Source organism: Martes martes, assembly GCF_963455335.1.
Source record: "Martes martes genome assembly, chromosome: 9".
NCBI lineage: Eukaryota > Metazoa > Chordata > Mammalia > Carnivora > Mustelidae > Martes > Martes martes.
In genome coordinates, this window is record NC_137896.1 from 132846812 (window position 1) to 132865309 (window position 18498).

The 18498-nt window shown below is 45.9% G+C and overlaps 1 protein-coding gene across 4 annotated transcripts in view; it reads right to left on the bottom strand.

Moving 5' to 3' along the window:
• ASAP2 (ArfGAP with SH3 domain, ankyrin repeat and PH domain 2) overlaps positions 1 to 18498 on the bottom strand; it is a 168894-nt gene that overhangs the window by 49262 nt on the left and 101134 nt on the right. For all 4 annotated transcript variants that reach the window (XM_080813411.1, XM_080813410.1, XM_080813409.1 and 1 more), the window contains exons 7-10: positions 16338 to 16423; positions 9695 to 9770; positions 9342 to 9428; positions 70 to 173 (exon numbers count right to left, since the gene is read on the bottom strand). In XM_080813411.1, coding sequence (XP_080669537.1) covers positions 70 to 173; positions 9342 to 9428; positions 9695 to 9770; positions 16338 to 16423 — 353 coding nt within the window. The remainder of the gene's footprint in view (positions 1 to 69; positions 174 to 9341; positions 9429 to 9694; positions 9771 to 16337; positions 16424 to 18498) is intronic.

Here is an 18498-nt window from a genome sequence, read left to right on the forward strand (position 1 = left end):
AAAAGAGCTGAGCAATTTCGGACACAGGAGATCCTCACGCACGCAACCTCCAGCCACAGGGTCGCTTACCCGTCACTCTTCTTGTACAGGTTGCCGTTCCGCTCGGTCCCGTGCTCTTTGTTTCCCTGAGGCTGGTGCAAACTATAGGCTGTACTCTGGCGAAGTTGCGAATCCTAAAAATGGTTGAGACGTTGTTTTTAATCCTGTCCAGATTCCAAGTTTTAAAAAAGCTGTCCTTAAGTTTTTGTTTTTTTTTTTTTAAACTAGAGAAATGTCACCTATCGGCACACCAAAAAAAAAAAAAAAAAAAAATGGACCTAAAACTCATACCCAGGAATTCGTTAATGCCACCTGTGAGGCTGGAGAAGGAAATGTCAAACCAGCATCCCCCAACCGGCTGGTGAAGAATGAGCCATTTGGAAGTTACAGATTTTACTTAATTATGAGATTTAAGTCCCTGATAATGGCAAGAAGCTCTTGGTGTAGCAAAAGCAGCCTCCAGAAGAAAGGTAACAGATGTGTTAGAAAAGGCAGCACTTTTAGGCAAGAAAAATCCCCAGTGTTTCTACCTCTTACTTTTAGGAAAGTTATGTAAGCTCCCTGCCTCAGTTTCTTCCTTGGAAAATAGGAAAACGATACCCAGTAAAATGGTAAGTAGAGTAAGGCCTGAGTAAGAGAACACGTGTGAACACCTGGTACATAACAGGTATTGAACCATATTCCCTTCCTGACCCATCGACCCAGCAGAGGGGCCGAAGCACTGAACCCAACAGCCTCAGACTCGGGGTAGACTGTTCCCTTGGCCAGCAGAGAATCTGGCGGAGTCTGCCCCAACTGGAAACTCTAGTCTTCAGCTTCTCAAGGCCAAGGACTGTCAACGAAACCCTGGGTATCCAGTGGGTGCTCAACTATTGAACAGAGGATATCCAAAGCCCTGAGCCAAGTGTGGAAAGGAGCTGTCCATGCTAGCACTGGAAATTCCAGCAGACATAAGGAAGTGGGGGAGCAAAACAGAACAGAGTTCACAGGCCAACTGTTTACTGAGAAGCTTCCACCCACTCCATTTTGTAACACAGGAAAAAGAAACATGATGAACATAAGCGATTGAGTTAAGATGCAGAGCCTGTTAGGGCCAGAGAGGAGAACGGAAGGGAATTCCAACGTCCCCCTCGATGCTCCTTCCATGCGCCCTCACCAGAGGCTCTCCCGAGACACTGTCTCATCTCCACTATCCTTGGGGAAACCAGGCACTGCCGAATGAAGCAAGAATTAATGCACGACAGTCAATGTGATCCAACCAAGAACACAAACACTCTAGAAGTGAAGGGCCAAGTGGAGGAAGCCGCAGGAGTCTGGAGGGAGGGAGTTTTCAAGACGAAAGCAAGATGAGGAGGAGAATAAGGGGAGGGTGTTCAGGGCAGAGCGGACAGCACATGAAGGCATGGAGAGGAGAGCGGCGGCTGCGGTCGTCCTCTAGGAAACCAGGACAGCTAGCGCAGCTAAGATAAAGTGGGCCAAGGGGTGGAAGGGACAGACAGACTTGAGTCAGAGTTCCACCTTTATCTGAAGACAACGGCAAGCCCCCCGGCTTCTTGAGCGTTTTAAAGAGTTTTGAAGCATAGCATTTTAAAATTTTGATGAAATTTATCTATTATTTCTTTCGTCATTTGGACTTTAGATGTCACATCTAAGAAACCATGGCTTACTTGAAGGTCATGAAGATTTATACCTATGTTTTTGTCTAAGAATTTTTCATGGAATGCCTGGGAGGCTCAGTTGGTTAAGTGGCTGCCTTGGGCCCAGGTGATGATCCCAGCATCCTTGGAACGAGTCCCACATCCAGCTCCTTGCTCGGCAGGGAGCCTGCTTCTCCCTCCGCCTCTGCCTGCCATTCTGTCTGCCTGTGCTCACTCTCTCTTGCTCTTGCTTTCTGACAAATAAATAAAATCTTAAAAAAAAAAAAAAGAAAAGAATCTGAGTTTCAGGTCTTATATTTAGGTCTTGGATCATTTTGAGTTAATTTTTGGTTATGGTGTGAGATAGGGATCCACATTCATTCCTTTGCTTGTCTATCCAGTCGTCCCAGCATCACTTGTTTATAAGACTGTTCTTTCCTCACTGAATTGTCTTAGCGCCCATGTTGAAAAATCGACTGGTCATACGTCTAACGGTTTCTTTCTGGACTCCCAATTCTGTTTCACTTATCAGTAAGTCTGTCCTTGCGGCAGTACCACACTGTCCTTTTTTTTTTTTTTAAACTGTGTTATGTTAGTCACCATAATGTACCACATTGTCTTGATTATTATAGCTTTATGGTGAGTTCTGAAATCAGGAAGTGTGAGTCCTCCAACTTGTGTTCATTTTCAAGACTGTTAGGACTATTCTGGGTCCCTTGCATTTCCTTACGGGTTTTAGAATCAGCTTGTCCATTTCTGTAAGAAGGAAGAGGGGATTTTGACAGGGATGGCACTGAATCTGCCAATCAGTCCGGGGGCTGTGGCCATCTGAATGGTATTAAATCCTCCATTCCATGAACATGGTCTGTCTAGCACAGGCTTTTTTTTTTTTTTTTTTTTTTAAAGCACTGACTTTTTAACTGTGAAATATAAATGGGACAACTCTGCAAAATAAGAAAATTAAAAGAAAATCTTTACTTGAGAAAACAGTAATGTGCTCAGGCATCCCATTATTGAACTGAGAACAGAGCCTAAACAAACAGACCCCAAAACAGGAGAAACGTCCTCATTTTTCACATAGAGTTCACACAGCACTCCTGCCTCCAGACAACCAGGGCAAACAACTCATTCATCAGGTGAGGACGGTGCCAGTTCCCACATTCTCTCAAAAGGGCAGAATGTTAGCACTAGAAATCTAGAGCAAACCCAGCTTTAAGCACTACTGGGAATAAAGGTGGCAGAGGAGAAACAGAGAAGTGTTGCTCACCTATACGAATGTCTTTGAAAGACTAAAAATAAACCTGTCAAAAGACTAAATCGCACAACCGAGAAATACGACTATTGATTTAGGGAGGAAAAAAAGCCCTGCACAAAGTGAGTGGGGAGTCATGTGACAACACCGCTGGAAGTACTCACACCAAGCATGTTAATCAGGACGCTCACAGGCCTTGCAAGCAGGATAAAGGGCATTTCTGTCTTCAGCAGAATCAGACCTCTCGCCAGAGACTTTAAGTAAGAAATTATGGTTTTATTCTTTGGAGCAGGCATTTCCTGAATCAATTAAAACGTGGAAGCAAGTCTGCAGCTGTACAATTTAAAATGTGTAAGTAAGAGGAACATAATCCATTTGACATGAAATTGAATCTGCTTTAGAACTAATTATTTCAGCATCTTTAAGGTGACCTCTAGGTGAGCCAACAAAAACGGCCTCTCTTCACCTGCTCATACAGGTATTTTATATAATACCTGACCAGCTAAAGGGGTGACAAATGAAGTCTGTGTTTTCACATAACCAAGACTGCAGCTCAATGAAATGTAATCCAAGAGAAAAGAGCCTGTATTTCTGAGGAAGAGAAGAATCTAACACACAGAGAGGCAAGTGGCTAGGGGCTGGGCTATCCACGTTACCCGGGCTCTGGGAGACTCTCCATCACAATCTGCACTTCCCTAGAAAAGCCAAGGAAGCCTAGGACTTGACTGAGCGAGTCTTACAACATGGAGACTGTCCATATTTCTAAATCACACAGGTTAAGTGGGCATTTTCTGGATGCTCACAAGGCACATATCCTCTATCCTGTGACACCCATCCAAGTTCTCAGACATGGAACCATCCGTGACCCTAAGGGTCACGTGGCCATATGAAGTGTCACACATGGGGTCCTGCCAAGACAGAGAATGCCCAGATTAGCAGCAGATTTAATATTTGAGGAACAGGGGAAAAAAGAGTGATGACGTTGCGTATGTTATACACATAAATGTTTACTCATTACATCAGAAGTAACCCTGGGATTCCCTAAGACCCTAGAACATCGTAAAAACTTACACACTTTAAGGGTGCCTGGCCTGGGTGGTTCAGTCGGTTAAGTGTGTGGTGGTTGAGCCCAGGTCATGATCCCGAGGTCCTGGGATCAAGCCCCACACTGGGCTCCCTGCTCAGTGGGGAGTCTGCTTCTCCCTCTCCCTCTGCCCCTCCCCCCAGTCATGTACACACTCGTGCTCGCTCAAATAAATAAATAAATAAATAATCTAAAAAATGACAACAAACTCACACACTTTACCTTTCCTACCTCTTAGAAAGTCTGTATTCAGATAATTCTTGTGATGAATGGATTGCCAAGGAGTCACCCCTGGATGCTTAAAGTTACTCTACCAAGGGAGAGCGGTAATGTCCAAGTATGTCCCACACACGTCCAGGCACCTTCTCAGGGCACAACAGGTGGCTTACTCTCACGGACACAACCAGGCGCTGGAGGCTTTGCCAGGCAGGCGCCAAGCCACGGTCTAAGAGCAGCACTTTCAAATCTCACTCCCACACGTTCCCCATTCTCTCTGGGTATTTTTTAAGAAGCTTCTGTCTGATACACGGTATTATTAAAGTCACATAACCTGGCTAAAGGGAACAGGCTTGCCGTGGAATAGACCAGGGCTCAAATCCAGGCTCTGACGCTGCTGCGTGGGCTCCAGCAAGTACGCTTTTCTCCCCTCTCAGACTCCCGCTGCACCTGTGGACTGAGCCCAGCTGCCCGCAAGTCTGTTGTCTGGATTCTGGTTGCAGTTATCAAGTGCCTGGAAAAACCCCAGAAATGAGGCAAGCAGGCATGGCTGAACCACAGACAGACCCCGACGCCTCGAGGGGACAGGCGGGGGCGTGTGGAGGCAGGCAGTCGGGGAAGGGGGAGAGCCGGGGATCAGGAGCGGGGGCGGTCACCGGAGGCTGGGCTGGGGTGGCTCCTAAGTCAGCGTGGGGAGGAGGGTCAAGTGGGCCGAAGGACGACCTGTCAGAGACGACACCCCAACATCCATCACTGCGCAACCACCAAGCGGTGGGAATTACGTATTTTCTTGGTCCACTCTGGCTCTTTGGCATCTATAAGCACAGTCTCTGTTAAATGAATGAACGAACTAGAACCTGTTTCTCAAGACAATGTGTGGAGTGCTTTATAGAGACTCTGCTCTAGACCTCGTGACAACTCTCCGAGGTTGTATGGCTCCTAACAGCATCATTCCTGTTGCACGGAAGAAGGGACCAAGGCGTGGGGGGGTCGGGTAGCTTGCTCCACGCCATCCTAGTAGGAAGTGAAGACCTACGGTTAATCCATGCTCTTCTGCTCTGCTGGACAGTTACTCAGGCGAATTTTCCAACGTGGTCAGCACTGGCCCACCTGCCCCACCTGCCCCACCTGCTGGGACTCTGCGGACTCTGAATTCCCTCCAAACCCACACTCCCGACACACGAAGCCGCCCGGCACACACACCCGTCTCCCACACGGGGGAGACGCCCGTCTTGGGAGCTCCCCGCCCCTGGAGCTCTCCCCAAGTTTCTGACCCTACCCCCAGACTGCAAGCCCTTCAAGAGACCAGAACTGTATCTATCACTGTGCGGTGCCTGGCCTAGAGTAAATGCGAAGAAAATGGGGGTTGAGGCGCCTGGGTGGCACAATCAGTTGAGCCTTTTGGCTCGGATCGTGATTTCACGGTCATGAGACGAGGCCCCGCAACAAGCTCTGTGTTCAGCGGAGTCAGCTTCAGATGCTCTCTCCCGCTCCCTCCCCCTCAACTGCTCTCTCTCAAAAATGAGTAAAATCTTAGAGAGAGAGAGAGAGAGAGGAGAGAAGAAAACGGAAGTTGAATGTGTGACCAACGAACGAGTCTTCCATGCAGGGCGAACTGAAGGACAGTCAGGCCACTGGGAGCTTGGCAGAGACACAAGGAAGTGAACACCTGCCCGGAGGGGTGTGCTTAAAGCCAGATTCAGGCATGATAAGATACGCGAGCCTAGACTAGAAAAGCCCGAGCCAGAAGCGAATTCTGGCTGTCACGGACCTCTGCTCCCTGGACAGTACATACTGTTCAAACACATCCCTACCGGACAGGGACACTTGACAAGTGGGAGCACAGGGATGCCTGGGTGGCTCAGTCGGTTAAGCGTATGCCTTCGGCTCAGGTCATGATCTCAAGGTCCTGGGATCGAGCCCCACATTGGGCTCCCTGCTCAGCGGGGAGCCTGCTTCTCTCTGTGTGCCTCCCTCAGTTTGTGCTTGCCCTCTCGCAAATAAATAAATAAAATCTTAAAAAAAAAAAAAAAAAGAGAGAGAGAGAGAAAGAAAAGGGGGAGCCTAAAGCTGACCTAAAGAGAGACCACACCTGAGGTGTCCGGAGTGGGAAAATCATGGTGGTGTCAGCCCTCAGGCCTACCAACACCGGCTCCCAGAGGCCGAGCCCTCCCGCCAGAGGCATAAGTCTGGGTTCTCAACAGCGAACAGCAGAGAAGCCACACGCCACCAGTGAGGTTTTGTCAGAGACCCTGCCGGCACTGCAGTGGAATCTGTCCCACAGGACTGAGATGGGATGGACGTGGATGGGGAAGCAGAAGGCTCATGCAAGAATGAGCAGTACTGGACGGCTTTAACTTTCCCAGGTGGTGAAACTACGATGCATATATAGGTATTTACTGCACAGTTATTTCTTCTATAAGCCTGAAAAATTTCGTAATAAAAGTGCAAAAATCAAACATCACAATCTTCTTTACAGACAGCAGAAATACCAAAAAATACAAATGCCAGGAGGTATGGGGGCACCGGGATCATAACGGCACAGTCTTCTTCCCAAAATGTGACGAAGAGAAGCAGCCCAAAGCCGCCATATACAAGAGCCACGTTCTTCACGAAGACCACATGACTGAGGTCTGAGATCCACAGGAAGGAAACAGGAGAAGGGCTCCCACCAACCATCAGTGCAGTTTCCCTGGGGCACGTTACCTAATTCACGTGAACTGAAATTCTTTAGTCGCTTAACTGACTGAACCACCCAGGCACCCCGTGAACTGAAATCATGTAGCAAGAATTTTTGTAAACGTTAAATCAAAACTATCAACACCTTCAGCTTTCTAAGTCTGAGAGAGAGAATCCCAAAAAAGGGAATGAGAGCTAAATAAGGAGAGAGCCCAATGGTCAATTCTTGCTGTAACGGGAAGAGATGGGACCTCAGTCGTAAAATGTTTTTAATAATATATAAAATTCCACTTATCCATATTTCCTTCTTCCTGGCGCCTGTGTTCAAAGACCATCCAATCTATGGAATACCATCATCAAAAAGCAATGCAGAGATTAATTCAACCAGCACGACACAACCACAGGCAGGAGACTGGAGAGTTCCATCTTTGGGCGAAAGCCGAAGAGGAGCAGTAAAGAAGATTCTTAGGATCCCTCTGTGCAGTTGTGGGCAGCTGGGCTGGTCAACAAAAACACACGAACTCCATAAACCATAAAGACTTCTGGTGTGTGCTGGTGGATTTGCTACACTTTTCTGCAAAGCCATAAATCAGCAGCTGATGACAGCCAGTTTCCTCAAACCTCCTAATTCAGCTCAGCCCAAGTAAACATGGCCTTTGTACTGTGCCCAGAGGACCATTCAACTCCAGCCTCTGCTCTCCTCTATTGTAAACCTGAGCTTGGCTTTGTGGGTTTGATGTTCCTTTTCAGAAGAGAGCGGCTCTCAGCACCCCCAAGAGCTGTGCTGGGGAGCCGGCTGCTCTGACAGCGTTGGGGCTCCCACACCAGCATCAATGCTTCTAGTCACATCTAAGCCACTATTTCCTCCATACTCCAAGATCTTTTTCTCCTTTTCATTTTTCTGCTTATCGCCCACGTTTGGGAACATCAAAGTGTCAGGATCTATATTCTCCAGACTGGGAGGAAACCACCATCCCATGGGTAATTTCGAGCACTCACATACGACCTCGATCTGCCAACCTCACTTAGCTGACCCATGTCTATCGAAAGCCTAGTAAATGAGCAATATGGTCCCACAATGTGATGGCCAGTGAGGCACAGAAGGCAGGAGGGCATCCTCAAGCTGCTCAAGGTCTAGCTAGAGAAAAAGCATCTGTGCACTTGAAGATACAGCCAATAACCCATAAGGAGTCTTTCCTGATTGAAAGAACAGGAACTCAGATCACCGGGGCTGGGGTGAGCAGAGACGGTCTCCAGAGGCAGGGCTGCGGATGGCCGAGAAGCACATGAAGAATTCAGCTAGGCAGCGGAAGGGGAGGGAGGGGGTGAGTCACTCTGCTTCCAGGAAGGGACAACAGCAAATGTATAAACCTCAAACTTGGAAATTTTCCATTCAGTAGTATTCGTGAATCCAAATTCTTTACCCTTTAGTAAAACCCACAGAAAGGGTTAAAATTAAAAATGCTACTGGCAGGGGGTGCCTGGGTGGCTCAGTGGGTTAAAAATGCTACTGGCTATTAATGTATGCATGGAGGAAAGTAATTTAAATTCATGAAGAAAGCATGCAAAACTCTCCAATTGATTAAAATGCTGAACTACTTACTCTCCTAGACTTCGGTCACAAAGGTAAATGCATTTGGGAGAGAAACAACAATATTCAGTTTTAGTACAGGAACTTAAAATTGAGCATACCAAACTGCCGACTGTGAACTTCACACTCTGCTAAGTAGTTTAATCATTATTTATCTGAAATCGACTAGCTATACATTTAGATACATTTCTTTATGTACAAGGAAGGGGATTATGTTAAATTTCATATTATAATATCCACCCTGCAGTAAACAGATCATAGAATTACCTTAAAAATTTACTTTTTAATATGTTTTTAAAAATCCTCCAAAACACTGTCACCGTGAATGTGTCAGCATGCAGGAAAGGGATTATAGGAAAGAAATGATCCCAGAGAAACTGAGGGGTCCTGCTCATGGAAATGCCATTGTAAGAGCGTTTTACAGAGTGGGATCTCAGGGCTGAGGGTGCGGGTGGCTACCCGGTACCTGGTGATGCCACATACACAGGGCCACAGAAATCACAAAGTTTCAGGCAGAAAATCAACAGCATTGATACCGAGTATCTACGTAACAGAGATGTTGAGAGCTACTCATCTAAGACTAGAGAGCAGAGAAGGGGTTATACACTGCCATGAAGGCTGGGTCTCCAGTAAACAAACACTCACCCCATGAAATAAACAGATCTAAAAAGATGGGTTTCAGAAAACCAAACTTAAGGAGTAAACCAAACACTCGGTGCTGGCCCAATAGAGCCCCAGAGTGGACCGTGAGCTCCTGGAGGACCTGAATGTCACATTCGTTTGTCCCAAAGCCTCTGAGACACAGGTATACAAGAGCCATCTTTCAAAATTAAATCCCCTCACCTCTTTCTGTTCAACCTGCAAAGCTGATTTCAGAATATCTCGAAGCTGTATCAGCTGCCTTCTTTCTTCATCCTGGGCCTGTTTGATCTTTAAAAAACAAAACAAAGAGAGAAGCAGGGCTGAGGTGCAGGAAGGTGCTGGAGGTCACAGGGTGTGGCCACAGAAATGCAACAAACGCCTCCCCGCCCCCCCCAGCCAGGACAGAGATGGCCATGGGGACTCCATCGTACAGGGGGCACCACCCAGCTGTCAGCTTGCAAACACGGGATCATACAGAAACAACGTTTAAATCAAAGCATTCATTGCATAAAAACTGTTTCAACACTCATTTATGTGGGAGGGAAGTCGCTTACTGTGTGAAGGTCTGTTGAAAGTGTCTCAATGGAAGGCTTGAGGCTCTCAACTGCTTTCAGTCCATCCTGGAAAAAACTAAGAGGAAAAAAAGAGACAGAGACAGTGTTCCATAAAAGAGGAAACAATTCTACTACATGGAGAAAACACTCCTTTAAAAAGAAAGTGAGTGAACTCATGATGTAATTCCTGGGGGAAAAGACTGTGTGGCCAAACTTCAAAATATCAGGCAAACAAAGAATAAAATGACACTTAAATCTGCAAGAAGTGACAGAAAAAGAACTGTAGTAAGCGTAAATGTTTATAATTGCTCTTGACCCGTATGAAAGGCGCCCTAAATTTTCTGTGTATAATGGGAAGCAGGCATCTACCGACAAAAGGCGGTGAAGGCTCTGGTTTGGGAATGGAAAAGTCTGAGGTCAGAAAAGCATGGGACGTAAGTAAGAACTAGACACCAAGAAACCTTCCCGGACAGTCAATAGCTAAGTGGAAAAGAGAAGGCGGAGGGGGAAAAAAACAAAAAAAAAAACCCCAAAACAAAGCGACTCTGATGCAGGTGAATGGCCACACCCCATCTACAGAGTAGGGAAACGTCGCTGGAGAACTTGAGATCACGTATCAAAAGGAAACTTTTTAAAGCCCGGAACTCCATGCTTGTGAAGTCGTTTATAATAAGTGATGCAGGAAATGTAAGAGGAGCTAGACAAGTTTCTCTGCACCAACAGCGGGTTGATGCTCTCAGCACTGCCTCTGATGCATGCCATAGAACCCTTTTGAGGAGAATGTAGAAAACACTTTCACATAAGCTCAGAGCAAAGTTCAAAACATAACAAGGCCTGTTATGCCTGTATGATTTGGCTTCTGCCAAATCTATGTCCCCAAGCTTCTATGTCCCCAAGCTTCAGGTAGCATCATTTGCCCCTTTCATTCACTAGATTCCAGAGGTAATAGCCTTCTGTCAATGGCCATCAGATCCTTCCTGCCTCAGGCCCTTTGCATATGCTATTTCAGTTTTCTAAAGAGTTCTCCCTGAAGATATCTTTTGTTTTGCCTAGATTATTCCCACCCACTCTTCAAACTTTAAGTTAGCTATCACTTTGTTAGTGAGGGTTCCATGACCTCTTAAAAGAAGTCTCCTTGCTATAATGCCTCAGAGCACTGTCTCTTGCTTCAAAACCCTTAGCACAAGGCACCTGGGTGGCTCAGTTGGTTGGGCAGCTGCCTTCATCTCAGGTCATGATCCCGGAGTCCCGGGATCAAGTCCCACGTCAGGGCCCCGGCTCCCCGGGGAGTCTGCTTCTCCCTCTGACCTTCTCCCCTCTCGTGCTCTCTCTCACTGAATCTCTCTCTCAAATAAATAAATAAGATCTTTAAAACACACACACACACACACACACACACACACACACACACACACACACAAATCCTTCTCACAACTAGCATTATGTAGTCATTAGTGTGATTATTTAAAATGTACCCACCCTCCCTTAGATCCAAAGTTCTAGGAGGGTGAGGACACGGTATCCACAAAGCCTGGCACATTTTAAGCACACGGTATTTGTTGAATGAAAACATAAATTAATGAAGGAAGGAAGGAGTCTCCAACTTCAGCCAGGTAACTGGAAGGAGATGATCTTCAAAATGTGATCTGGGTTTCTCACGTGTCCATGGGAGGTGACGTTCACCAACTCTGAAATTCAGCAAGGGTCCTGAGGGACCTTCCCAGGTGAAGTATGCAAGGAACAGACGGGGCTGTGAGGGTAATGTGGCACGACACTGAATACAGTAATTCCAAGGAGGAAGGAAGAGGGAAATATACACACAGGATGTGGGTTCTGAACCATTACTAGCCAGGCACGAGGAATCACAGAACCTGCATTATGAGAATGTTCGAACCTTCATTTTTAGATATATGCATAACTCTTTACTTTATATTCTCATCCCTACATTTTACCTAATGCTTTTTTCCTGAACATGGAATATGCTTGGGATATGGCAACGGTGACTTCTCCAGGGCTTTGTGTCCACAGTCTTCTGACCTCTGAGACCTTGAGATTATGACCTGAGCCAAAATCAAGAGTCAGACACTTAACTAACTGAGCCATCCAGGCGCCCCATGTACCCTCCTTTTTAAGGCATGTTTTGGCACCTAGGTATGCCCTCACTCAGGGAGGGAGTTTCAGGCCTTATAGAAAGTTTCAAAGAAAGGGGCTCTGTCACTGCTTTGCTGGCTGTTACCACTGTGACACTTCTTTTTTTTTTTTAATTTTATTTTAATTTTACATTTTATTTTTTATTTTAGTTTTAGTTTTAGTTTTTATTTTAAATTTTATTCTTAAATTTTATTCTCTATACCCAACATGGGGCTCAAACTCACAACCTCTACCAACTGAGCCAGTAAGATGCCCCAGCACTCTGACATTTCCTTTTTTCCCCCTTTTTAAAGAAGATTTTCTTTATTAGAGAGAAAGAGAGAACAAGTTGGGGGGAAGGGCAGAGAGAGAGAGAGAGAAGCAGACCCCCCGCCGAGCAGGAAGCCCGATGTGGAGCTTGATTCCAGAACCCTGAGATCATGACCTGAGCCAAAGGCAGACACTTAATCAGCTGAGCACCCCCCGCCCCCGTGGTTGCCCCCACTGTGACATTTCTAAGTATAAACTGGCACATTTTTCTTAGGTTGAACCATTAACACTTTCCCAAGCTTCAATCAAACAATGTTTACCATCAATATTACTAAATATCAATTTTGTTTTTTATTAAATGTTTTCTCCCCAGCCTGACCAAACTCTCAAGCATTTAAAACACGCCCACTGCGATTCAATCTTCAAGCTCCCACCAAGCAGGGTGGCCTCTCCCTCTGGCTATAGGCTTCATGAAAGCACCCCTTCCTCATGGCCCAAGACCCGCCTGCCCTCTGCACCCTCAGCCTGAGTCTCATTCAATAGCGTATCCCAAATACACCAGGCAATAGCTGGTCATCGTGGTTCTCAGCGGGTAACTGCTCAAAGAACAAGTGAACTCAAGATTCGTCACCACTATTTAGAACACGGCTGCTTTTGTTTTACTATCCTTTTAGAGACTGCCCTACTTCTAGATTCCATTAGAGAAGAAAAGCCTCAACCTTCAGCAGCAAAGGCTAAGAAGACAGATTTTAAGGCTATTCCAGGAGCTGGGCAGAGAGGCAGCTTCTTTCTTTAAATGAAATAAAAAACAAAGAACATGAAAATACTTCAAGAACACTGAAAGTGAAAAGCAAAAAAGATAATAGATATGTAGGCGGTTCTAAGGGTGACCACCAAACATGACTCCAGAGTCTAGTCTACACCAAGAGGCCTCTTCATACCTGCAGAGACAGAGGCATGGGGGAACGAGTGGTGGCCACGCAGGCTGTCCCGGGCCATCGGCGCACAGTGCCCACGTGGGGTGAGGACAGGAGATTGGGAACGCTAACTGGGGAACACACAGGAGCTCCCAGAACAAACAATGCACGGCCACATGGTCCTTTGTCCAATGGCTGAGTCACTCCAGCTTTGCATTTTATCCCCCAGACTGGGAATTAGGAAAGTCAAAGTTGTGCAAGTGAGCTAAAGAACAGGCAGTACACACACGTACACACACACACACACACACACACACACACACACACACAGGAAGTAATGGAAGATTCATCGTTTTTAAAGGTTACTGAGCTCATGCCCATAAAAGGCCAACTAGTTCACTTTTCCACAAGTGGTCTGTTGCTACCCAACGGATCAGTGTGGGCAAAATAAAGAGAAAAAAAGGAAATCCCAGAATAGTATCTTAGAAATAAAATATTAACAAGGAAGCGACCCACTTCCTAATCTGCCTCACACGAGGTTACAAGCATGAGAACTGAAGAAGTCATCTGCATGGTAATCACGAAGCTAGGATTTTGAGTCTCTATAAAATAGTTCGTCTCAGAAATTCTACAAATTAGGGGTCTTTCTCCATCCTCCGAGACTCTTCCTCCAAGCCTGGAGCCCTTCCTCTAACCCAGGACGAACCACACGGCACAGCTTCCTTCGCTGCTGGACCTCAACTGCTTCACAGACACAATGCTGTGTCTGTGCACAGTCACCAATGCTGTATCACAAATTCCAAAGTCGGGCTGAGTCCAACAGTATAACTCACTGCTACAACTATGTGCCAGGTACATGTACCACGCACTGAAGATCAAACAGATCAGTGTCAGGGCCTCGTTCCATAGAGAAGACCCAGTTTGGTGGGAGACACGACAGTGTGAAAGATGCCATCCTGGAGATACAGAGCTGGTCTAGCGATAATGTAGAAGGAAGAGAAGTAATTCCAGCAGGGGAAGACCGGGCGACTTCAAAGGAGCAGTAGGTAGGTGACTCAGGGATGACCAGAAGCTAGGGGAAGGCACAAAGGGAGCAGCGGGACATTCTAGCAAAGAGAGCTGTGCGTGCAAAGGTACATCAGTGTGGGACACAGCCTGTTTGGGGACAAGTGACAGGTGGGGCAATTCAACCTCCAAGGACTTCTCAACAGCTGGCTTTGTCAGCAGTCTAGGCCAAGACAGCACTGTTCCCGGATGGTGCCGGGGCAGGACTGTGTCCTTAAGTGATCGCCCGCACCCCTCCTCTTTGTCCCTTATGACAACAGGAATGGAACTGAGAAGTCTTCCCAGATGTTTCCCATTAACTCTGCCCTCTCTCCTCCCATCGCACCTGTTCACAGCCATGCCCACTCCCTAGAACTGTTACATATTTTCTCCCGCGTTTACTGCTTATCCACGCCATCACAACCGAAGGTTCATGTATACAAAGTACCACGAGAACCTCACATAGTGCCTGGTATGTAGTAGGAGCTCAATATTCGCTCAACGAATCCCCTGTTTAAAACTTTTGAGAGCTTCCTAATACACTCAGAATAAAATCTAAAACCTTTCACAAGGCTCCTAAGGCTGTCCACATTTCTTGCCTTTCCGTCTGGTTTCATGTCACACTACGCTCCCCCTCACTCATTATGCTTACGTCACGTTGAGCTTTTTCCTTTCCGAGATCTAGACTTTGCCTGTAATGTTCTTTCCCTACTCCTTATCTGCTAGATCCTTTAGATCTCCAAATACATGTCTCCTCAAAGAGGTATACAGCTAGTTCAAAATGTATTTGAATATCTACTATGTGCTAGGTACTATGTCTGGAGGCTGGAGAACACAGCAGGAAGAGAAAAAAAAAAGAAGAAAAATCCTGTGTCTGCCCTCAATCTTGATCTCAATCAGGTCCTTCTATTCTTTCTTGGATTCTAACACTTTCGAACACGTTTCAAATGTGCAATCATAAACCTATTGCTGAAGCCCATCTACCTACCTGATTCGAGCAGGGACTATGTCTGTGATGTACATTCTTTTATCTCCGGCATCCAGGATGGTGCCGGACACATAGCACCCGCTCAGCAAGCAAGAGGTGAGCCAGGGGCCGGTCTGGGTAATGACTGGCGGTCAGGCAGCAGTGTGGGGAGCAAGCAAGCAAGCGAGCATGGCACGATGAGGGTCAGGTCGGGCCCACGTGCTGGCCAAGCTGAGTACATGAGGTAGCCCCAAACATGAAAACTTCTCCTCTATCATATTCGCCTCTTTAGCTCAGCATTATCACTTGCTTTATAGGTTAAATAATATATCGGGGCGCCTGGGGGGCTCAGTTGCTTAAGCGTCTGCCCTCAGCTCAGGTCATGATCCCAGGGTCCTGGGATTGAGCCCCACCTTGGGCTCCTGCTCAGCCAGGAGTCTGCTTTTCCCTCTCCCTCTGCCCCTCCTCCCTCTCCCTCAAATAAATAAAATCTTTAAAAATACACATATGTGGAAGTATTTCTTTAATATACTGCATTAACCCCATCTAATTTCTTGCAAACAAAAACCATCTGTGAATCATGTGTTAGATCAAATAGCATGTCCCTCTGCAAAAAAGAGCAAAGTAAGTACATCTGATAAGTACTATAGATTTTTATATTATTTACTTTTATTGTTTATTGAGAAAGATTCTTAAACCACAAAATTTGCCCTTTTAAAGTATACCATTCAGTGGTTTTAGTATATATTTTTTTTAATTTTTATTTATTTATTTGACAGAGAGAGAGAGAGATCACAAGTAGGCAGAAGGGCAGGCAGAGAGAGAGGAGGAAGCAGGCTCCCCGCTGAGCAGAGAGCCCGATGCGGGGCTCGATCCCAGAACCCTGAGATCATGACCTGAGCCGAAGGCAGAGGCTTTAACCCACTGAGCCACCCAGGCGCCCCCAGCGGTTTTAGTATATTAACAAAATTGTGCAATCATCAGCACCGTCTCATTCCAGAACATTTTCACTACCCCAATGAGCAGTAATTCCCCACTCCCCCTAAGCTCTGGCAATCACTCATCTGTAGATCTGCTTATTCCTGATCTCCCAAGTAAATAAAAACCTACAGGATATGGCCTTTTGTGTCTGACTTCTTCCGTCTAACATGTTTTTCCAAGAGTCGCCGTGTTAATAGCATGTGTTAGTACTGCATTTTATGAGACTTTTAAAGGAGTATTTATTTTCCCCGATCCAACACTATATTATCTACCAAAAGTGGCCATAAAGACAGAAACAGCTGAAATAACATCACAACAAAGAAAAAGAACTTACTTGCACTGGGCATGAAAATATTTGATCAGATTCTGAAGTAAATCCACTCCCTTTTTAATCTTAATTTCATTGACCTTCAGCAGATACTGTTAAGAAAAACACAAAAGGGTATGTCAGACCCAGAACAGGCTTCTGAGCGGAGATCGGCTTCTCCACTTCTCGGACAGCTTTCACTGTGGGGAGAGGTCACGGCAGGTGGTGAGTATTTTCTGAAACACCAGAAACTACGCATTTTTCTCAGTTTGGTGCCAAATGAAATATCCGATGTCCAGGTAATTAAATATTTAACTAAAGGCACCAAGAACTCCTAATAGTAAGACGCTGGATCTTAACCTGCTAGAGCAAATTTTCTTGGAGCTGCACAGAGAAGGCAGATGGTCAGAGTGAATGGGCTCTTTCTGTCCGCATCCTTCTTCGCCACCCGCCGCCCCTTCTCCGGGCAGGTCATGGTCTGCAACACTAACTGCCACTGTTTAGTAGTTGAGACTCTTGTCACCACGTTACTCTAATCCTGGCATTGAAGAAAATGGGATTGTTATAAAAACGAAATTTTAAATCGAAATGAGCGAAAGCCATTTTTAACTTGGAGAATTCAGGGATGATCACTAAAATATCGGGAAGTCCCAGGAATCTACAAAACCAGCCTCAGGAAATCCATTTGGTCTTTGCTAAAGTTTTACAGAACAAAGGCTCCATAAATTCCCTGGCCCCTCCTCTGTCAGGAAGTGGCATAAAGAACTCTGAGAACATGTCATCCCTGAGACTGGATGCCTCCGGAAGAGCGGCCACCCCTGCTGACCACACACGCTTCGCAGCCATCACCTGCGAAGCTCACGGTCAAGTCGTGGACTCCAGCCGGAGGGAGGAAGCTGCTCCGAGACAGTCAACAACAAAATCTGTTTTTCCTACATCAAGCGCCTTCACGTGTTCTCCTTCCCTCGGTCTGACACTTACTCACTGTTAACTAAATAAGATGCTTGGCAAAGTCTCAAATGCTTAAGTGGTTAATAAGATGGTTCACTTTGACTTATGTTTAAGTCAAAACTTAAAATGTAGACCTTTTGACACAGAAATTCTACTTATGGAACTTATTCTCCAAGAGGATAATTGTAAAAGTTTACAAAGATGATTAGAAAACAAGGTTCAGTGCAGACTTGTTTGTAAAAGTAACAAATGGCAACCCAAATGTAATGAATGGAAAATTAAAGTATGGTTCAGCCACACACAAAAATTGCTATGTAGCCATGAAGCCAATAAAGCAGAGACTTTCCGGCACCGAGAATGCCCATGACATACGAGTGAGTCAAAATAATCAGGTTACAAAGCACCAGTAGAGAACAATCCTGTTTATACAAATTATTTTTATGAAGGTACAGAGGAAAATATGAAAGATGTCAAAGCACTTATCTTCTGGTGAGTAAAATTTGGGGTGATTTTTAACTTCATATATATAGACTAATTTTTAAAAGAGCCTTTTTTTTCCCCTCAAATTTATTTATTTGACTTACAGAGATCACAAGTAAGGAGAGAGGCAGGCAGAGAGAGAGGAAGGGAAGCAGGCTCCCTGTTGAGCAGAGAACCCGATGCGGGGCTCGATCCCAGGACCCTGAGATCATGACCCGAGCCGAAGGCAGAGGCTTTAACCCACTGAGCCACCCAGGCGCCCCTAAAAGAGCCTATTTTTATAATCACAGAAAAACAACAGGATCTCTCATACATTCCCCACACACAGATGCTCTCTCCTACCTATTTATTAGGGCACACTGAATTTCTCTAAAAAACTCGTTTTACATTTAAAATAAACACCTGAAAGCCATCCTTCTAGATTCGATTTTGGGCAACTAAAATTTTAAACACCTAAACGATGGCAAGCATTTATGAACCTTGAGACGTTCCGTGTGAGGAACTGGTTGAACAACTTTACCATGATCAAGTCCGGCCATCTATTCACTCTGAGATGTCAGATTCGGGGAGGGGGGGGTTGCGGGGGCTGCTTCTCAAGTGTTCCTCCTTCCCCCGCGGACAGCACATTCTAGCCCACTTCTGTTTGGCCCGCGTGGCCATCCTTCATGGGACGTGTCCTCCTCTGGTGACTCCAACTCTGCTTCTGCACAAGGCAGGCTAATTGCCAGAGCTCCGAGGCTCAGCACACCTGAGGCCC